General features: G+C 43.4%; 1 protein-coding gene across 1 annotated transcript in view; it reads right to left on the reverse strand.

The window, feature by feature from the left end:
• LOC124301652 (uncharacterized) overlaps positions 1-23428 on the reverse strand; it is a 310056-nt gene that overhangs the window by 246272 nt on the left and 40356 nt on the right. The window contains exon 3 of the mRNA XM_046756994.1: positions 10287-10465. Within this exon, the coding sequence (XP_046612950.1) occupies positions 10287-10459 (173 nt within the window). The 5' untranslated portion in view covers positions 10460-10465. The remainder of the gene's footprint in view (positions 1-10286; positions 10466-23428) is intronic.

Consider the following 23428-nt stretch of genomic DNA (forward strand, 5'->3'; position numbering starts at 1 on the left):
AGAAAATAATACTTGGTAGAAGAGGATGAGATATTGAAGTGTAGGTGAGGGGAGCTGGTGTAAAAATAATTGGTATACAATAAAAAGTTTCGAGTTTGAAATCACGTGTCTTGAAAGTTGTTTGTTGGAAACTTTTCAAGAATCTCACGGAAACTTGAACTGCTGCTGCTTCCAACAACAATAATCCACTCTTCCGGAATTTAGATACATAATCTCAATTATTAATCAGGAGAACGTTTCACTCTGCAACGGCGAGCGCTTTGAAAACTATAGTGAAGTATTAATTTATGCAAGGATAGTAATATTATCGTAGAATTATGGAGAGGAACCACAACTGCATCGAAAGTTTTCGAAAAAAATGTAGCATTTATGTAGATTGTGGATTCGAGCTGTACTTAATAATCAATGAGTTCCTTGGCACACATCGATTATTCGGCTACCTACTATCGAATTTCATCAAGAATACTCCGTTGGCAACGGACAAGTTGAGAGACCGAACCAATTTAGACCTCAAGTTGGGCGGATATCTAAGTAAGTACGTAGGCCGGTAGTAAGGGAATCAGCCCGCGTGGGCAACCATGGTAGAAGGAGGGAGGAGAAGCCAATGGGTCGTGAACGCTCTTAATAGCTCAATTTCAATTATAATGGCCAATTGAAATGTCGATTGCCGGCGCCAGGCGATCGAACGCAGCTTCATTTTCTCTAAGTGTACGGAATCCCGGGTCCTCATTCTACGCGACCTTACCTCGAACCCTCCAAATTTTCACGACGCTCCTGCATTTCGGAGCGGCTCCCACTTTAGCCGACAAAGGGACGATCCAGCTCCGCGTGGATTGACCACTGGTTCTAAATATAGTCCGGAATAGAAGGAGCTGTATGGTAACTGGACAGAATCAATGTCATGACTGGTTGGGTTGATTAAATCTTGAGAATTGGAGAGGGTGGGATGTAAGTGTGGCTACCAAAGTGAAACACATCTTGCCAACTGTATCATGCCAAGCATTGTCCGACATTTGGTGCCAGTGCGCTATAGTTCGCCACTATTGAGGATAACTAAGGATGGTGGAGAACAAGTTTCTACCAGTCGAACCATTCAGTGAAATGATAAAACGAACCTAAAGTTCTACCTTAGGATTTGGATGTGATTGACTCTTCGGTGTGATGTAAATTAACGCGAACTGCTTGCGAGAGGAAAGATTGAATACAACGAATCAAATTAAAATCCCATTGAAATAACAACCGTAGATTAGTTGTCATGAATCGAGTGAACGAGCAATATGTATCCATTTGTTCGTTCGTCAGTTTTCATGCACGATTGTCTATTCCCGAGGGCTTAACAAGCGAATGAGACAATAAGCGAGAGACAGACGGCTCTATTCATTTAACTCTGGACGAACCGCGGCAAATTTATGCGCTAGCTTTACGGTTAAACTAATTTATTGGATAGTAAAGTTGTTCCGCCGTCGTGTAATAAACGGGAGGTGATCAACCAACTTCGGAAAGGGCCGCTCGTACTTGAGTTGAATTTAAATTAAGGATACACAGTTTTGTGCAGGCGGTACATCGGTGCGGTTTTTTTATCGTGGAAAAGTCACCCATGTCGACAGGAAACACGCATCGAACTAACGGTTGCTCATCATATTGGGACATAAATTGCCGTCTTCCGTAGACCTTGATATCAACGTAAATGCGCATGGATACCGATGCCTGCAAAGGATGACTCGACATATAACAGCATGCGAACTGAAAATGTCGGAAGAAAAGCCGGGAAACAGTAAATGAATGTCAAACCAGTTGCTGAACTAGGTTTCAATGATTTCTACATGTGTTTGCAAGACAGTCTTCCAATTGTAAGTACCTGCAACCAGACTTGAACATTTTGAGAATTGAATAGAATTGATTGATAGCCTTAAAATCATCGAATAACTGATTTGAGTAACCTGAGATTTGTATTAATGCTCGGAAAAACATTTTAAAAGAAAACTGTGTAAGGCGAAATACAAAAACCAGTATCCTAGTTGGAAAAGGCAATCCGAGGGTTGGTAACATTTTTCCCGGCTTGTTAGGTGGTTAAGGGAGGAAATGAGCCCTGCATCAGGGTGGCGCCAGCCCTCGAAATATCCTCGAACTAGTTCGAAAGCCTCGACGGCTCGGTTCGCGTTTCCACCACCAGGTCGAAACCCCCGTCGGTCGAGCAAGGGATGAAAACTGAGGTCGATAAGACAGATTCCTACGGATTTGCCGCCTGCGCAAGCTGTGGCAGAGTGACGAACCGCATAATTTCAGTTCTTTCAGAAAGACGGAGCTTCGACCGAGCTTTCCTTCGTCACGAAATTACAATCCGTCAATTCAATACTGTATTTATGGATGCTGGTTCGCCACTTTCGTGAAAAGAAATGTTGTTCTGTATTAAAAAATGAATGTACTTTTGAAAAAAGAAACATTCCTCCCATACATTAATTGGTATTGAATTCAAATTCGAAATGGTCTAAGGGTGATAATTTTCCACCACAATTTGTAATCTACTAGTCACACAGTTTGTGTAAAAAATTAACAATCCTAACCAGTGAGACGAAGATAAATTTCAGCAAGTTTCAGAGTAATGTCAAATTTTTCGGTATTCTGTCATCGATTGCGTACCTTACAAAAAATTTTGTAGTCACCGATACCGCGTCGAGGTTTGGCTCGTTAAATTTCCCCCCTCTCTTATGGCACTCGGGCCTGAAACCGAGGAATTATTCGCGAATAATACCGAGGACGAAAAAAATGATTCACTGCACCTTTTCTTTCTCCCACGTTGTACAAGCGAGCCAAATCATTTCACACCATGGTTAAATTTTCCGTTTCGATAAGCAGACGCGTGCGACAGGTAGACTTTGAGGAACTCTTGATATTGTACGCCAGGGAAAACTCGGTTTTTTTTTTGGGGGGGGGAGGGCGGAGGAGTTTCTTTTCTTTCCTTTTTTATTCCATCGCAGTTTTGACGAAGGTGTGAATTGATGTTCCCCTATTCTGTTTCAATGTCGATTGAGGCACAGCCCCTTCCCCGAAACAAGCTTTTGACAATGAAACAATGAGACCAATTGTGAGAACAATCGGATACGAATGCACGTAAATTTCGTCGTGCAGTTATAATTACTCGGGACCCGTTGTCCTGTGGCTCGTATTTTGACGAGTAATATGTACAATGTACATTTCTTAGTCGTTTTTCGTGATTTTGTACCGGGACGATTGGAAAATTTTAAGCATACTACGGCTTACACTGAGTTCTCTTTTTTTCAATTGTTACGTTGACAAATATTCTACGCAGTTGCTTTGAACAAATTGAAACTGGATAAATTGACACGAGTTTTAGTGAAAACAATTCTGCTGGATAATCGTTTCGAAATTTTTCGCTCTACCAGAAAATCAGCGATAGCTTTCGTGAACAAGAATCATTGCGCACAGATCGATAATGCCGATTACGTATTCTTGTAAAAAGATGTCTAGCCTACGGTTGGAAAAACAGAACAACAGCCGTTACAAAATACGAAAGGAATAAAAAATGCATAAATCCAGTAAATCCGTGAATAACATTTTACTAACGTGCTATTAATGACTCTGAGTACCTACGAATTCGATGACCATTTGACTCGCTGGTAGACAAACGACAAAAACGTGCCGTCCACCCTGCGCATTCCCAAACCCAACACGAGATGGAGATGTACGGAATGATAAATCTTGAAGATATACTATTTTTCCATGAATCCAGTGAACCGTGAGTCTTGCCAGTGACAGCAGCACGAGTAAACTGCTGGCGAGGTATGAGGTATGTAGGTGGGTACGAGTATGTTCGAATTTAGAATTTATTTACCTTAGGCAAAGCGCGTGGCTTCGGGCAAAGGGTCAGGTTTGTGGTTTTCCCCTGGGCGAAAGACGCGGGTCTGTTTCCGTGCCTCTGATATTCCGAGAAAGCTCGTATAATACCTCGCGTTAAATCTGTTACAACAATTTTCCAAAACCCCTGACGCAGGGCCGAATTAATGTGTGAAACTGTGGTTTTCTCTCCTTCGCCTTACTGCGAGACAGAAAAAGAAAAAGAAGAAGAAGTAAAGTGAAAAAACATAGTCGCAGCATTCTTCACAATCTTCTTTATTAAGAAGGAACTACCTCAACAGCCAACCTCGTATTCATCTATGACATAGTTAGTTCCATAGAATACAGCTAAGGAGGTAGTTCAAGGAGCAGGGAAGAAATAAACGAAGCGCAGGGTCTAAGCTGCGTGTCAAAGGGATTCATTAAATTCTTGTGCTTCAAGTAACTCAATGAGCTTTCTCGTAAACAAATGCCCACCGAATAATACTCTAGACTCCTCATTCGCTCTTACAACATCGGATTACCGGGCATGGGATAATTATTTGTAACATGTTCTGAACCAGTTTAAAAGTATTTAAAAAAATTCCAAAATCCATTGATGTTGATCGGCGAAGTAGCACTGAGATTTCTTCGATAATTGATCGATTCAGAACAATCATGGAATCATCGCCTTTCCGGTTTCTACTGTTCCAGCCTCGCCCGACGACCGGTATATCAAACATGATGCGAGTGGAGAAAATATGCTTTTGTAAGCTCGCGCGTAGCAAGTTCAAAGAGATGCCTGAGATTCTGCACGGCGGTCGAAGCTGCATGGCCCGGCCTCGGCATCATACAAATAAATTTAGTCCCCGTACTCGGAGCCGAGACATTGCACGCACGCCGATTAACTTTTATTTCAAAGAGAGAATAAGAAGAAGAAGGAGGAGGAGGAGGAGGAGGAGGAGGCACTTGATCATGCTCGCATGCACCTCCCGAGGCTCGATTCGAATGCACAGGAACAAGAGGGGGCGACGGACGGGGGAAAGGAAAGGTAAAACGAGCGAAAAAGGCGCGACCGTTTTTGGTCGTAAACCGCCTGACCTATAAGTAAAGCGCTGTCAAAGCGGCGCGTGCTCCTGCTGCTGCGCTTCAAAGTCCCATTACTGCGCTTTAATACATCTGCTGGTGACGTAAGGAGAGTCGTTAACATAATTTACGGGGCCCAAGATCGAGTGCATCTTCCTCTGCAGGAGCGGATCAGCTACCTCCTCACCTATCGCCCTGAAAGCAGTGCTTTCCAAAACTCGGCTTAGGGTTGGGATTTCGAATGATCGAATGTGCCGGCTGATTATCGTGCGGGATCCGAAGGAATCGGGATTCTCGAATTCAGACATTTCCAAAATGTTTTCGATCGAATGGTCTCGACGTCCGCAGACGCGAATTTTCCCCACACCGAAAATCTGAGATCCACGATTCTCGACGAGGAGGACGAAGCGTGCGAAACATGCTGATTCGTCCGTTTCCTCCTGCATAACTAGTTATTGTGTGCTTTACTTTAGACAACTTTTTACTCGGCAAACAGCCCGGCACACACTCTCGGCTTGTACAAGTCTCGGATGGGTGCACTTAGCAGGTATGTATACCAGACAGAGGAGACCCGGAGGTGCTGCTGTTTACCGACTAATATTGATTTTGGAATTACGAGGTAATTAACGCCTAGTCTTCTTCCCTCCAGGGACATTTTTCCAACAAACTATGGATGTACCGGGCGCGGGTCAACGGTTTCAAAATACGACGTAGTTCACAGGCTCGAATTCCACTCAACGATAAAAGTACCATGTTTCACAACTTTCCGTCATTCGAGACTTACGATTTATTGATAATCGCACAATACGCATCGATGAGAGTACAATTCTGTGTGACTATTTTTGTAGAAGTAATAAACGTTGGAAACGATTACAAGTGGATTCGTCTAGCATGATATTATCGTTTTACATGTTGAAATGCAATGATTCGGAATAATTTCCATTACTTTCGAGTATTTGCAGCGTGAGCAGCGATATACTTGACGTCATGCGAAGTGAATATAAAAGCGATGAATAATTTCACAAGTATCTTGAAAAAATGTTCAATATCCATATACAGGTAAGAAGAAAAGAAAATACATATGATGCATGATAGCGGAAAAGCAGTAAAAAAAAAAACAGACAAAAATAACGTTCGAGGAACCAAGGCGGACGCACAAGGCACAACAATGTTTCATCGGAGTCCCTAAAAGCTGAGAGGATGTAGATACAAGAGTATACATATATAATATGCATCGTGTAGTCATTTCATTTCTCAAAATGAAAAAATATGAACAAACAAGGGCCAAGCATCCGCGCTTTTGCCTCGTGGCGGTTCGTTGGAGCGATTTTTTTTGAAGGTATAAAATATCCCCAGCTATCATGCGCATTACACAACCAAGAGGTGGAAACAATGCGACGAGTTTCAGAATTCTCAAAGTGATTTTCGGACTCGTTATATTCTGGCTGTTGCCTTGATTGGAAAGCTGTAGGTACTCGAATCGGCGAAGATTAAAAGAAATTGTGAGATATCATTTGATCGTATTACGAGAGCCGCCCGATTTTTAAGCCTTGCAGGAGTGATCTAGCGATTGGTTCGGGAATATTCACCTATAACGGTGACAGGGCCGCAAGAAGGGTAAAAGATAAAAAGAATAAAGAAGCGAGAAGAAGATGAAAAAGAAATGGCAATGCGTAATAATAATGATAATAATAATAAACCGGAGGAGGAGCGAGACGAGGGGAGTATAAGTAAAATAAAAAAAATAAAAAAAACAAAAAAAAAGAGAAAAGAGAAAAGAGGAAACGTGGAGCTTGTTAAAATTCTGCGCTTGCGATCAAGAGTCGAGTCTCGGGAATGGGGCAACAGGCAGCAGATACCGCTATCAACGCATTTCTCGTATCCGACACACTCTTTGCTTCCGGATCTGTACGGAATTAAATGAGAAAAAGTTCTCGACGTTGAACAGTAAATCGAGACGTGAATTGAGCAGAATTTGATCCTAAGCTCGGATATTCATTTTCCTTCCTTTTACGAGCGCTTCTATTTTCTCAAGTCTTTGTACTCTCTGCTCTTATTTCTACGAGTCATTCTTTTCTTTTCTCTTCTTTTTTTTTTGTTTTCTTTTTTTATTAATTCTTTTTCCCCAGATCCTGTTCCACGGAATCACGACAAGCGCGACGAGTTTCAGGGAATAAACTTTCGGAGGGACTCGCCGAATTGTAGGATGAAAACGGATCACGACTATTTTGGGAAAAGTTTTGAAACTCGCGAATACGCTCTGTGAATGGGACGTGCATGTAGGTCTCGGGTTATATACGTGCCTCCGGGTCTGGGAAAGACAATTCCACGACCGGCTCCTCAAGGAGCTGTATAAATCCTTCCCTGCTTCCTTCCTTCCTTCCTTCCTTCCTTTCACCGAGTACCAACCATAAACCGGAAGCTGGAAGTAACTCAGCCGGAAGCGAATCACTGAGAACTACGACGCGATCACCCGGAGGCTTTATAATGATGACTGGAGTTTAATTATACGTGGGAGGCTTTGATATTTCAAACTTTGCCCATGTATTTAATCGTATTTCGTAAACATACTTATACCGTTACTTGTTTCCAATTCATTTTTGTTCTTTTCACACAAATTTTATTGAACTCTCGTTAAAAATTCGACGTTTCCCGATATTAAAATTTCAAATTTCTTTCACCAAAAATCTTGTCAGAAATTAAGCAGAATCGTTTTGCATCCGCTGCTGTTTAAGACACGCGACACTTTAAAAGCTATATAACTTTGCGTAAATTACGAGAAAGATCGTGATGAGTCACGTATGAGTGCGTAATAAACTGACGAGAGGAAGAAAAAAAAAAAATATTTCGAAGAGATTCGTGTCGAGGTCTGTTCTTCATCAGCGTGGAAATACCGCGCGTTATGCTGAGCTGCAGAGGCTTTCCAACCTGCACGACAGCTTTATCGATGACGGAGCTAATTAGCCAATCAAATCCGGTATCAAGTGGCGATGGAAACGACTATTTTACCTACTAAAATAACGCGCGACTTCAGACTGAACGTAAGTACAGCCCATCGAGTTGCGCGGAGACGGGGAGTGTTTATAGCCACGTGAGTGAGTGGAAGATAAAATTGATCGTTTGAGAAACTGAGATTATACATATAGGTATACTAACCGCATTTGGTGGCTGTTAAAAGGCAAACGCTTTGTTTATGAGGCGTATATTTTCCTCGATGTCATTTTATTCACATTTTCGTATCTTGCTTCGTACAATTTTATTTATTGTGATTTTTTTTTTTTGGCTTTTTTTGTTTTATTTCTTCTCTCATATTATTCACGACGATATACATTCGAGAGATGAAACAAAGTGCAGTTCTTGCGTAATTTCCACTGTGCTTTCACTGCCACTCGCGGAGGTAAATGTATCGTCAGCTGTCGAAATAAGCTCGTGTGCTTTTACAAAAAACCTCAACACGCCGGCCGGCTTCGACTGGTTATTCTTGGGTTCGATTGTCGTTTTTCGGTCACCATAGACTTAATGGCCGGTTCAACATACGTTCCGACAGAAGATCAAAACGATGTGGTGGCTGAGAGAATTTTGAAAACCAAAGAAAAAGTCGCGGCTAACAAATAGAAAGGAGATCCGACACAGTTTCAGGATTCTTTTTATTCTTCGTCGTAATTAAACGAAGTCTCGAAGATTGAACAGTTGAATTCTTGAGTGAACCTTCCAGAAACTTCTGAAACGATAAGCACCGCCGTATTTTTACCAACAGTGTACAACAGGGTGTGAAATAATGGCGTGCACCGGCTCTGAACGTTGGTACTCGAAAGGCTACTGGCCCGAATTAACGCCTCGCTTTCAGGGATAAAAACGTCTTTTAAGCCAGCGAAGGCGGGCGAACAGCGGGGGCCGACAGAAGGATGGCGCGAACTTGAGAGATGCTTTTATCGTTCAAAGCCAGGTATGAACTTGAACCATCGTGTTCATTCAACCACTCTGTAAACTATACCGCACCTCGCTTTTGTTAAAATCATCTTTCTCGTATGTATCGCGATACGTCTCGTTACATTACCGAAACGAAAATTTACTCGGTTGCAAAAAGTAAGAGCAATCGAATCCATATTGACAATCGTTCAAAGAGATCGTTGCAAAACGAAATGAACTTCAGAGTGAAAGCTTTCAGGCCATTCAGAGACTGAAATTCAAACGAAGAAGACGAAACAGTTTCGGTCAATTTAATTTATCGCCGTTTCGCAAACCGAATTCTCGTTTGTTTGTGAACGATCTCTTTTATGTAGGCATGATAAAATTAAAGTATAGAAGGTCGATAATCTACAGAAGCAGGAGAGCATGTCACAACTCAAAATTTATGAATTGAATTCGACACAAGCAATTTACGTAATTCTTAGTGCAATTTATGCCCTCAGAACGAAAAGGAGGAAAAAACCAGTCAGAAAAGATGCTTTTTATCACAATTATGCATAATCATTTTAACTGAAATTTGACTATATTTCAACCGAATAATTATGGAATTTGTAGTGTGTCAGAACACATGCAATCACTTGATACTGCAGATCAGTTTGTACTTCGGTTATTCAGATTGTTTCTTCATACCCTTTTTGCAGAAATACAGTGCTTGTAATACGATAGTTCTCAAGCCTGTTCTATGCTGTAAAAATTATTTTTTCCGAGCAGTTTATGGTATCTCCCTGTCTGTCTCCTTCGAGACTCCCCTTTAATCAAGTGTATATCTAGCAATATTTCCAAAATAGATTAGATCCGTAGATCAATAGACAGTCATGAGACCAGAATGAAATAGGATTTAGATTTCACGGATCGCAGGAAAATAAATAATAAATATCAAATCACATTCAATATAAAAGGAAATTAAAGATTTCATTATTTTATCGTTTAGTTTATAATAGCCCTTAATTCTGTGATATTACATATTCCATAATTTTATACCTGTGTCACTTTGATTAAATAAACGGAGATTGTACATATACAAATCCCAAGGGTTGTTACCTTTAACCCAGTTGTATCATTGAAAGTATTTCTTGCATTTCTCGTTGATGAATAAGAAGTTTGAATTATTCCAAAGAAAGCAATTCCAAGCCCTCTAAGAGCCTTCTCTGCTCTCCGATTAAAATATCTATCTCTTTTCGCAGTTGGCGTCCAACCATAAAAGAAATACAGAAGCTAGTCGAAGTGTCTCACTTTTCAACTATGAGAAATTATCAGTAAATGAGAATCGATTTGGCGAATGGGGTTGGCGTTTATCGCTCAGCGATTCCGGTTAGGTGTAAAATGTAAGGATGCCGATAACGAGAGAAAGGTGGTATCGAAAAACTCGTGTAGTACACGCGTAGAACGTCACTCACCTCTGCTGCTGATTGTTGTTGACAGCAGGCATCGGAGTCGGGACCCGAGGGGGTGGCACAGGTATGGCTTTTCGCCTCCCGCCCCCGGCGAGGGGTGGTTGCACCGTTGGAGTTACCCGACCCGTCGGCGCGATGCGTCCTGCCGTTCGCATGCGTTCCGTGCGCACTTCCATCTTCACCTGAAACACGAGAAATCGAACCCTGGAGGTCAGTCCATCGATCCACCGGCACAGAAAGTTAAAACCCGATAATTATGGGGCAGAAATGTCAACTGGAAGAAAAACTTCATTTTTCAGGATCAAATCAGTGGACGAGTGAATATTCTTATCCAGATTCGTACCAATCGTTTATTTTTTTACACACACCGTAAGTAGGTATAATTGAGTAAGCTGTATGTCACGTTTTAATTCGACGTTTTTTTTTTTTTTTTTTTTTTGAGAGATTGAAAGTCATTACGATATATTTTTTATTACTGATAGAAAGTTACATCGAACTTTCAAGTGCTGGGGGAAAAAGTTTATACAAGTTTTAAGGATAGTTCTGTGCAGCCGCGAATCGTTTTATTTCATCTTGTGACTTTCAAGTACGAAGTAGATAAACATTATACCGTGAAGAAAAACTTGAGACTGAAAAGTTCGAGTCTTGAAAATTTACGAGTAAGAATTGCAAAGGACCAGCAGTAAATCTCTTATATTATGTTGTATTCGTATCAGATCCCCTACAGATGTCTGCCGCTTAATTCAACCTTTCAGTTTAAGAAATTTTTGTTTCTCTTTTCTTTTTTCTGTCCCTCGTGATCAGATTCGGTCGTAATTTTCTCATCCGACCGCGTTTCGCGCACTGTGGAGCTGAATTAACTGAAGTTGATCTTTCCTCAAAAGCAATATGCGCAGCACCTTCTCAGAACTTGATAAAATGATCATCTTTGCAGCCGTTTGCTCTTTATTTTACCTTCGTACTCAAACTTCCTTTTCTCCGTTCTTCGCCTCTCTTCAGCGACTAACTAAACGTAAAATGAATCAAATACACATAAGCTACGTTCATTTTTGCCAGCTTTAAGCGACTGGAATTCTTTTCAAGTTACGAAAAATGTCTAGTCAATGGTAAAAAATTTTTGTTCAATTTTTTGCTTGTTCGGGGAGAAGCTGGTTTAAAAATTGTTCTTTTTCATTGCAGCCAATGGTAAAAGGCGTCGGAACGCGATTGTGACAGACAGGAAAAGGGTGAAAAAAGTGATGAGTCTGAGGCCTTACCACATCAAACCGATTCCGAAATGCGCGTTCATATTCAGAAGACCGGGTAACCTGGCTCTATCCATTTATGACTCTGTGCGTGTGTGTGTGTGTGTGTCTGTGTGTGTGCCGGAATAGCAGGGAGGGAAAAAATTACGGGTGGCATGTAGGGTGAACAAAGGAAAGCTACCGAGGACGAAAGGAAACTGCGTGCGTCTTTTCCTCAGCCACCGCGAAGAAGTCGAGGTTCACCTTTGAAGCTACCGACGAGTCCATCGCATCGGTGGAATAAGAGATAAAGACACGAGCTTCGCGATGCTGGAGTCGAGTTTTCGTCTAGTCCGGAGAATTGAACGAGAGCTTTACATCTGAACGATAAATTCCAAAGTACTACTGTGCGAATTTTTCTCTTCTTTCTGGGAAGGTAAAATGCGTATAAACGAAATAAAGTCGAAATTTATTCCATTCGGAGATGTAACGCGGGGTATATTGGTCGGGAATCGTACCGGGTAGGGCGTACCGCGTTTACGTTGAAACTTCATGAATAAAAAATACCGCTTTTCAACCGCTTTTGATGAAAATCAAGCGCACAATTTTTCGCCTGGTTCCGTGTAAGATTTTTTTTTTTTTTGTTTTTTCTTCAAGTTATTTCTCCGTTGTCATTTTTAATTCTCCTTGATTCGATGAAAAATCGATATGATTGTTGTACACTCAACTTCATTGTGGAATGTCCCTGACAAAATATGCCAATTTTTTTCTTCAAGTGGGGTTGAAATATATTCAATAAATGAGGCATAAGAATTTTCCCAAATATTATCGCGTTTCAACGTTCATCGAAAAGTTGAACAACGCTATTGTAATTTTCGAGAGTGATAGACAGAGAGAGAGAGAGAGAGAGCCACTGTTTAACCGGCTAATTATTTTTCCCCCCTTTGATTTTTCGAGTCGGCTATAATACAAAACAGCAGCCCCCTGACACGGGGTATTTTTCGTTAATTAATAAACGGCTCTCATGGCCGTTGCTTTTGAATCGGTATTAAATTACCGAGTACCAACGGAATCGTGCAAATCGCGGGACAAAATTGACGTAAAAATGTTCGCAACCGTGGTAAGAAAAGACTGCACGCAGCGTAGGATTTATCGAAAAGTAAATCAAGCTTTACTCGAATGGAGGGCACTAAAACGGCTCTTCACTTTCGCTCTTTCTTGTCCGCGTCCCCGTGCAGCCTTCGCGCAGGTTCTTCTTCCTCCACCGATTCTGCCTCTCGTTCTTTCACAGTTTATTGAAGAGATCCACGCGCCCGGTTCCAGGCTTTGGGCATTGGGCGTAAACCAGACGCCTCGGGATGTAAATTTCAGCCGTAATCGTCACCCATAAAGCCGTGCGACCGAGGCCTGAGGTGCCAGAAGTCACCCGACTTCTCGACCTCCGAGTCATCCGAATAGTCAGTTGACTGGATGTCGGCCAGAAAATTCATGATCCAAACAAAAACTTTGCGTCTGGGCGGCCCGGTTGATTCACCTCCTTCTTCTTCTTTTTCTTCTTCATCTTCATCTTCTTCACCTCCATCTTCGTCATCTTCTTCATCTCCATCTTCTTCGTCTTTTTCTTCACCATCTTCATGCTTATCTTCATCTCCGTCTCCACCTTCTTCTTGATCTTTTTCATATTCATCTTCATCTTCATCTTCACCTTCTTCCTCCCCCTCTTCTTCTTCTTCGTCTTCTTCATTTTCTTCTTCACGCGTTGCGACGCTGCGGCAGGAGCCTGTGCATAACGCGACCAGTTTACGTTATGTTTCCGTCAATTCCTGAGGGGGAAACGCCGCGTTTCGGAAGACTGGCTCCCGAAGGATGCGGGTAAAAATAGCGCTGGACGAACCCATGCGGACCCGAGCGTTCCTGAGCGGTGCAAAAGGCTCTGAAGCTCTGAAGCACTCCGGCATCCGGTAGGTACTCGACGCCACTTCTTACGCAAGGATTGACCCCAGCCGCGATTCGTAGTCAAAAATTCTTTTTTTTTCGAGTACTACAGGTTGGTACGAATTTTCTTCCTGCGAGCTTGACGGTCTTCAAGAGGAGGAGTTTCATCTGATCTTCATACGGCAAGCTACAAGGGGATGCGATTCAACCGGCGAAATTTCTTTTCCGGAAACCATGTTTTTCTTTTTGTTTTTTCCACCGCCTCTTAACTTTAGCATAAATTTTTCTTCAACAAAGATTCATACAGCGTTATAATTTCGAAAGTATGGTTTAAACATTCGCGTAGATTCTTTTATCGCATTACCATTACTTTCGAAGCACTTGTCAAACCAATCATCAACCTTGTAAAAACGCAATCTGAACGATGTCGAGGAGTTTCCAAAAGCACACATGGGAAAGTGAATACAATGCACGGCTTATCGCCAGACGATGGCAGGTGGACAACTGGTGAATTACGTAGAAATGCCTCGCACGACACATGCAGGCTCCAGACTTAGGTACTCGGGAATGACAGTCATGGGAGAGCAGAGTCACGTGGGACACGTGACGGTGGAGGTATGCAAACGACATGAAAATATCAGTGCATGGAGGCGCGTACGGAACACGTGATTCCGTAGGCTACATACGTGAGTCTGACAATGTCTTCGATCGCTTGCCACCCAGCAACAGAGGATTAAAAGCCATGCCTCGGACCCTGTGTAACTAGCCGTGTCAAAATTCGTCCAAGACTGACATCGAGGGTTTCAAAACCGGCCCCATAATTCTCAAGTCCTCGGTACAATTAGGTTCGACACATACTTTCTCTTTCCACGTTGAAACCTAACGTTGTTTCTTCAGGAGGAGAAGAGACTAATTGTCGAGGATCTCCTGGGATTGTTCATCCATACGTGTTCAATTGCTTAGGTAACGTTGGAAAATTTTTCTCGGACAAAATGAGCTGGGAATGTGAATTTTCTACTTGGTTGGCTGGTCAGCGGCGATTTAATACCGAGGATCGAAAAGCACACGAAGCACGATTTTAAAACCCATAAAAAGGGCAGTATTGAATTACAGGATCAGGTACTCGACGGGACCCTGAAAAATGGAAGACGCGAGGCGTGGATTAACGGGGGGGGGGGGGGGGGGGGGGAGGGGGGCAATTATTTGGAGTGTGTTTTGTGTTTACTCTACGACGCGTGCGGTGCCATTCACTGATTATAAATCGTACCTGCGGTCTGTCTCTTGCGGTTGTGATGAATGCGAGATCATTCGCCGTAGTGAATTTCCGGGATGTAATTAGCTCGATATATACACAGGTTGGTAATTAGCACAGAGATTGGCAATAGTCGGGCAACTAGATAATATGCCGGAGAACTGCTGCTGCTGCTGCTGCCGCAGCTGAATTTCGCCACTCCTTCGTCCCTCCGCTGTATGTAACTCTCGACGATTCGATGCAGCAGCACAAATATACACGAGTAGCTACACAAACCTAGATGCAGTACCGCAAGTCAAATAGACGAAATTCTGCTTGTTGGTGGTATAAAACTGTAGCGTTTAGGAAACCTTACTGCACTATGAGTCAACTTCTATCCTGCAACAAACTTTTTCTTTCAAAAATAGTACCTTCGCAGTGTCCATGGGAGATTCCATCGCGACGGTGACTTCGTGCATCGCACAAATCTATGCCGATTTCATCAAATCCTCCTTTGAAACCTACGTGACGGTGAACTTTGCGTACGTGAAATGATACTTTGAAGGTACATATTTCGAGTTTCTACCGCTGCGTGAGACAATTCAAACCTTCGTCTACCCAGATTGTTCTTCTTTCGATATCCTTTCACCTTTGGGATTAATTGAAGAAAGTAACGACATCGGATTGGATGGTTAAAAATTTGCGAACATACGACGATAAAACGCACATCAATGAAGAGCTGGTAAAGTACGTTTCGCGTATCCCTCGCGCGTTATACTTTGTACGAGTACGTGAATGACGTGACGTTTGTTAACGGATGAAAGAAAAGCGGTGCAGAAAAAAGCGTCAACGTTGTACAGCTATAAGGGTGAGTCGGTTGACGACCCCGAGGATCGTGCGCTCACATATTGTATTCCGCGATATTGTTTACCGGCTTTTGTTGTTCCGGAGGAGTTTTATTGTTCCTGGGTTACGCCGGTGCAACGACGGCAGAGTTTCGCGTCGTGGTAACGTGATTATATTTTTGTACAGATATACCGTACGATTTGCTAAACAGATTTCTCCCGTCCATTGTTGGCGGAAGTCGTGCACCACCCTCGAAGAGAAGTTGGACTGACTGGCGCCAAGATACATACATGTGCACAGGTATTGTAAGCGAATGGAGCAGAGATCGACGGAAGCGCTGTTTTCTCCTTCCTCTTCCGTAATTTATGTTACCATTTCTTTTTTTCTCCTCTTTTCCATGTCAGTGAAATGTTTGTATTTTCTTTTAAACTCATTTTCCCGAACTTGCGTCCCGCATTGTTTTCTACGTCAGCCATCGTTCACGTATGTCAGGGAATAATGAGTTTACTCCCCTGCGATTGAATAGACGACTCTGTTTATCCCCCATACATTTTGCTTTCTGTCAGAGCATTTCTTTTCAACGTGTAGATAAGTGCATCCGTCGTTACTGTATTTCCTCAAAAACTACGCGGCACTCCACGTGTAACGTTGATCTGCGGAAGCCAGCATCTCCGCATATTTTGACGCTTATGTTCCCATCAACTGCCGCATTGTGTCAGTCAACATTTCTGTATCACACGATACGTATATCGCAAAGCCGTGATAGCGTTGAAAACGACTCTAATTTATCCCCCCTGCCCCTTTTATTTTTTTATTTTTTTTTGTTTTTCAACCACGAGTTACCATTTCACCCTCGTCAAGCAGGTGACGAACGATGCGCGCGATAAGCCGAAAGTTGTTTCGAATTTGTGCATCGTGAGTAAGACGAATACAGTGAACAAAGGAATATCACCTCTTAAAAAGCATGACGTCAGGAGTGAGACACTCGCCCGCACCAGAAGACGCGAACCGTCTCCTGAAGTATTTACGACCCAATAGAATCGCTGACGGGCTTTTCAAGCGTTTTAGCGTCGTGCGCTTTTCACTTAGCTCGGACTCGTACCTACGAAGGATCGTTTACAATCGGAGCTGAAAAGTGCAGGTAAGAATCCGTCGCAACGGATACTCGTGATTTTTGAGTAACGTCAGCGAATCCTCAATTCTTTGTTTGAAGTACGATGGCGAGATCATGCAAGTAGCACGTCTCATGGATCATTTGCGCGAAAATTAAGGAATGAAGCTCTATCCGCGTATACGTCTCGTCCTGCTTAATTGAATCGCGTTAAAAATTAACGACATCGTTGCCTGCAGGGGGTGACGGAGTTCTTCGAACCGGCATCCGCGAGGTTAATTGAGGGTCAAGTGAGGCTTCTGGTCGCGTGGAAGCTCCAACTGTTCCTCATAATTCCAATGCAATGCCCGAGTTTATTAAACTTGCAGCCCGTTTCAGGCGTAACGGTAATGGATGGATGTCTTTACCGCGGTCTGTCATGATCAGAGAGAAGGCTTTCGCCTCTCGATTTCTTTGATACCACAGACACGCGTCTTCATTTCACGCGTTATTTGACGAGCCAAGTATCGCTGTATTTATTTACTTACGACGGAGTCTACCAGGGACTTTTATTTTCTTCTCGAAAAAATTAAAGACTCGGAGAATGAAAACCTTCGGAGAAGAAATTATTTCATCATTTTTACACGAATGAAATTTCAACGATATCATCACGATTCATCAGGGTCATTGAGTTCTTCGCCATTTAATTTACCGACGAAATAAACTAATTCGAAGACATACGAGTACGTGGAAAGGGAGAAAAAGCTTACGATTTTTAAACTATTTTTTTTTTATTTTTTTTTTTCATTCGTCATAGGTGTATTTACTCCACTAACAAACGGCCGTAATGATGTGCAATTAGTTTAATCATCCGTTCGCTGCAGCCAATTAAATGATGAAAACGACATGTTTTCGAGTTTTATTTTGAAAAGAAGTTCACGCTAAAAAAAAAAAGTCGAGACATTCCCATTTCCACCCAACGTTTTAATTAGTACGCCTCGGTGACTCTGGCTCCACTATATGGCCGGCCGCATATATAGAGGGCCCGATCCCCCCCCCCCCCCCCCAAGCTTTGAACACCATTTGGATATTAAACGCGATCCTTATGCCTTTATATACCGTCTAGATATCCACACGCCAGAGAGAACCGCCACCTGGAGTTTATCCTTTTTATATTATCGTAAACGCAACAGATGCATCGCGAGTCAAGTAAGGGATGAAAAGCAATCGTTCAACCATGTCTGTCCATAAAATAGAAATACACATGTATGAGAACTGCCGAATTGTAAGGCTATACAGGCACAAGTGTCGGCGACATTTGAGGCGACGAAAGAATCAATCACTACCCTCTCGTCACGCGTCCCAAATCGTGTGATGCGATCTCACAAGGGGTTACGTCATTCTTTTTACGTCAGCACAGTTTTCATCCTACTGAATTTTCCCGCAAGTTTACCCCCATTGATAATTCCGCTGTGCCGATTTGTGATACAGTTAATAATTGGTAACGAAAAAACGGTAATTTCACAGTGTTTGGGAGAAACGAGTGATGCGACTTGTCCATTGGCATTTAGCAAGGATGCGCTGGTGTAGAGCATCGGTATATATCAGGAATCGGATATATTTTTAGCGGTGGCCCGTGGGTGGCCCGACATGTCTTACAACCCTCTCTGCTCCGGCCTAGCCGTAGCACCGCCTTTAAATACGTCCAAAAATAAACTAATTTGTCCCGAATTTATCACCAACGATTTACAGAATAACCAGCTCGAGCCAAGCTGCAAAGCGAGACTCCGTGTATAATGTGCTGCGGAGGCATTAATTATTATGTTTACCCACGAAATCATTCACGGAATCTGTTTGAGAAGTTGCAAGATTGTAACAATTTTATCATCACGTTACAGGAAATTGATTAATACAAGACTCCTGTTTTCATTGCCGTTTCACAAAGCGAGAAACGGTGAATCGTTGAGTTTGAAAACGAAATCGAACAGGATTCGGCGTCGGTACGGAAATGTAATTTTATTTATTTTAAACCGACGGAAAAACCGTAGAACATTGAAAAAGAAAAACGGAACCTTTGTGCCGAACGGAATGGTCGAGGTTTATAATACCCCATTGTAAAATAACTGCACGTATCCCGAGTAAATTAAAAACAAATATTTTCCCATACGCGCATACAAGTAAATACACACGTACTCGCATCGGATAAAAATTTTACATCAGCTAGTCTGATGTAATTAAATGTTATTTTTCGATCTTTTTTCTTACGTTCGATCAACTCGATTGGATATTTTACACGTTTCAATATCCACACCACACACGGTGGTGAACATGTCCTCCAAAATGATGGCAATACTGTCATTAGTCGGACAGTCTCCTTTCGCCGTGTTAATCGAAATGTTTATCTTTAATTACGTGAAATTTAATACTATGCATCGAACTCTCCATACCGCGGTGCTACAGTTTACGGAATATGATCAAACAATGCCTCCACATCGCAGCGCGAAAGTTCTTCGCGTTTGAGGCTCACGTCGCAGATTGACAAAAGCCTGGAAATTACACCACAGATAACTGACGTTCGTAGATAATTAGCGGTATGTTTACACCAAGTGATACACCGAAGTGAACATATGGCGGGAAATATTCCTCGAGGATAAACAAATACGTCAACGCACCCCAGCGCGCTGCGGAAGCACGGCATCTCGGATGGACCCCTCGCTTCGGATTCTGCCGTCGACAATAGAGGAGTTAATGAAAGATGCGCGACGCTAGTTATAAATGCCATAACTCAACGGAGCTCCCCAGACTCTCTTCTCGGCTCCCCGATCTCTGCGCGTATGAACGACGGGCATCCTCTTATCGCATCGCTCTGTTGTGTGTGACTTCTGACTCACTCCACTAAGCGCGGGCGATGGATCAGCTGAACTTGGGAACCACCACCGTAAGGATAACAAGAAAGAAAAGGTGATGGATCTACGGAAAGCACCGAGTTTCTGCTCTTCATTGACAATACTTGTCTACCTTGGTTTGGGGTTGATTTCTAGTGTCGTCGAATACCTAAAATGGAACCACCGTATGAAGGTGATGAAGAAAATCACCCTGAAGATGATGAAAGGAGAACAGTGCATTATTTACGCGAGGCCAATTACAGAGGATTCGTACCGAGCATGAATGGTCATGCCATAAATGCGACGAGCACCAAAGCTTCGCGGAAAAGCTCGTGAATGGTGCAAAAGCTCGACGATAAGCCGTGACGCTTTTATTGGGTATAATTCCGAGAAAGATTGCAGTAGACGCAATGCGGATATATTTGACGAGTGGTTTACGGTCAATTGAAAGGGTCGCCAAACTGCTGACAGTCGATCTTTCATAATCCATCAAAGGAATCTTTTATCAAGGATATAATCCGACTTGGACACGTGTCTCGCATACAGTCCTGCTAGGGCAGATGTCGTTAAGCATCAAGTTCGCGATCATGATCGATGTCGTTTACGCTGAGAAGGGTGAGACGGAAAATAGAGTGAGTAACTCTCGGCGTTTTGACAAACTAGTCGAAACACCTTTCCAGTCTCCGACTGACCGTTATGAAAAAATGGATGTCAAGTTCAGACAGAGCGGAAAGAATTGCGAAAGAAGTTACCGAGTCTGCGACGTCTGACGAGGATGCGCTCGATTCCCAACAACCTGACCAAAATCCAGACGCACGAGACCTTCGACCCTTGGTGCAACGAAGACTGCTACACGGTCTAGTTAATTCCGGTAAGTACTAAGTCAGCAATTAGCCAGGGTGTCCAATTTGACTCATTAGCGAAATGCACCGCGAGCCCAGTGTGCAGGGCGCCAAAGTCAACTTCTTGTTCCACCAAAATACCTCGAGACCATGCAACTACGGTGGGTTTTTCCATCTTCTTTTACCACGGACATAATTAAGACGGCAATCTTGAACTCAGACCCTAGGCAGGAAAAATCAACAGTCCCCGTTGTCCCGTATTAGCATTCTAGGTGCAACCAGAGACGGTATCAACGACCCGAAAAGAGGAGTAGTGAATCAGAAGCCTTCGAGTAGTAGGTACAAGTGTTTTCCGGAACTATCTTCCACGCTGCTTTTTTTCCAACCTACAGAAATCTGTGGCAGGCTAATCCATTCCGTGACTCCTATCACCGCGTGACGCGCTCCCCTTCCTCGGCTGGTTATTTTATATCTCCTGCACCGAGCGTCGAGAGTGAATCACACTTGACGATACGCAGGAACAGAGCAGAGCCCTCCGTTTCGGCCACGTCGCGGCTCCTCCCCTGCAGTTGGGTTGGATTATGTCCGTGTTCATGGGGCTGCTTCTATCGCGCCAGAATCTGGTCCCGAGGTCTTGGGGGCAAACTACGTCAAGGCTTTCGACCGAGTCCTGTCGCTGCGGGAGTAGGTGCAGCGGTAACCTCGAGGAGAGTAGGAACAGTTGTTATCTATTTACAGGCCATTTATCCGGGGGTGTCTGCTGTTTGGTCACTTTGGTAAATTATTTCTCACAAGCATATAGGAGGCGAGATCGGTGATCAGTGCCAGCCTTTCACTGTCGCGTCGTTTCCATTCACCTCCGGCGCACAATGCGACCCTTACGCTCAGCTGCAGCAAGGCTTTCCGGAAGATATTGGTTGCGATGATAAATAGACGTCAAGAGTTGGCGCCGCTCGACTGACTGGTGAAAATGATCGTCAAATGATCCCGGAATACGGTTGTTGGCTGAGTTCCGCACCTGCGTATCCTGCTCGGGAAACGGGAAGAGGGTTGACGGTTAGAATCCATTCGTCTGGTGTCAACGTGACTAATCCACGCATATCGTACTTGGCACGCTACGTCTCATCCTTCGATTCCGATCAGGTAGACACTGAGACCTTCTTTTGTGCCTTTTGGGGCCCTGTTAAAGTGTCAAATGTTCGTCAAAAGGGATCAGGGCTAGATCGGTAGTTGTCAATCACGTGGCGTAATGCAGCCGCAAGTATGATTTAGATACGGGTATCAGAGAGGATTATATTCCGGTTCGGAATGCAGTCCAATGGACACCCGATATTCGTTCGATGCTGTCGCAGGTTCGTGTTCGAAAATAGTCGATGGACCGATTGAACGCGTTTTCACGAGTGATCTACACGAAGATTATATATGCTCAATGTGATTAATTCTCGACCCACAAAGTGGTAGCGTAAAGTTCGTCATCTGATATCGTTTCAAATTTCACCATAATTCAAACAAGTTCAGCTCCGTCGATCCGGAGTTCATTTCACGTCGGTAACTGTCGGTCCTCGTTTTATTTCACTTGGCGAATCCAGTTGAAAGGGGGATTTGCTCGGTGATCGTTTAAACAGAAGCTGCGGAAACGTGAACCGTGTTTAAATAAGTTCAACGTCCCTGCCGGTAGCAGGTGGCGATTCGTTTCAAGATTAAATTAATCAAGAACTGCACTATTAGCCGGATACTAGCTTTTGATTAACCCAACGAACGAGACTAATTGCGGGTCTTTTTCATCCTGCGAATATCTCCGCGCGCCACGTGCGTTGATGGAAAGTAATCGAGGGCTTTGAACAAAGGTTTAGAATCGCGTGGGCGATCAGGTGAATGTTTACGACGTATATTTGATCGATAATAATTAGTCTGAAGGTAGAGATTGAATGAATACTCGGTACAGAGCGTCGATAAAGTAAATATCCTACCGATGTCCTCGCGCAAGTAGGATCGATGAATCAAAAACAAAGCCCAGATCTCCGAGTAACATGACACTCCCAGCTATAGGTGTATGAGATATCTTAAGGAGAAGCTTTATTACGGGTAGTCGGACGAAGTCGACGGTGGATAAAGAGAAATTTATATCTGTAGGTGCGTGTCGCTAACGTTATACAGTCTGGATGTGTGCTGGAGGCGGAGTGCGGGGTGGGTGGGGGAGGAAAAATAATAATAAACAGTTTATCTATCAAGTATAAGCGGATTACCCGCGGGGAGCGAAGGCATGGCAGCGGCTGGAAGGAAGGAAAGACTGGGACCACGTGACCCTTATCTTATGAGTCAGATGAGGCTGGGCAGGATATCGCGTTTAGCCAGTGACAGCTGCGTAAGTGTAACTAAATAACGAACCGAGCTGCCAAGCCGCCGTTCAGTGATCAGCCGAGCCGTAACCGAGTATCTTACACCGTTACATCACCGATGTAAGCCGAGATTGAAGGATCGTGACAAAGCAGAGGCGAGAGTAACGCGCGATTTACACATCCGTGTGAACATGCCAGATTCGTAACAAATCGTCCCGGAGTTCATAGTTCCGCGAAGGAACGCAGGAATTCCAATGATTCTACCAATTCGAAACCCATCGATGACTTGGTCGAGTGACTTTGAGTGAATTCGTGGGTTCGAGCGACTCGAGTTGAATTCACGTCGGAATTCAAGTGACTCCGAAGTACTTGAAAGGTCTTAGAGTGAATTGAAACGACTTGTGTCGCCAAGTGTGGACCTTACTTCAGACACGGAGGTTGTAAACTGTTCTAAAAGAGGAGACACGGGCATTAACGAGAAAGTAGCCACTTGAGAGGCGTATGTACGTACCTACCTGCCTATCTTGACTTTTCGGAATTCGAAGGACTCGGCGTAAAAGGGGGGAAATTAAGAAATGACAAGCCTTTCGCCCCGATATACCCGAAAGAAGTATCTTAATCTTTCCGCCACGTTTTAAATTCGGATCGCGAACATTCCAAGAGACGCACAGGCAGACGTCCGGGAATTCAACGGACTCGGTGAAAATTCTAATTTTCACACCCGTCGCAAAGCTGACGGAGTAACGAACGACGT

Source organism: Neodiprion virginianus, chromosome 3, assembly GCF_021901495.1.
Source record: "Neodiprion virginianus isolate iyNeoVirg1 chromosome 3, iyNeoVirg1.1, whole genome shotgun sequence".
NCBI lineage: Eukaryota > Metazoa > Arthropoda > Insecta > Hymenoptera > Diprionidae > Neodiprion > Neodiprion virginianus.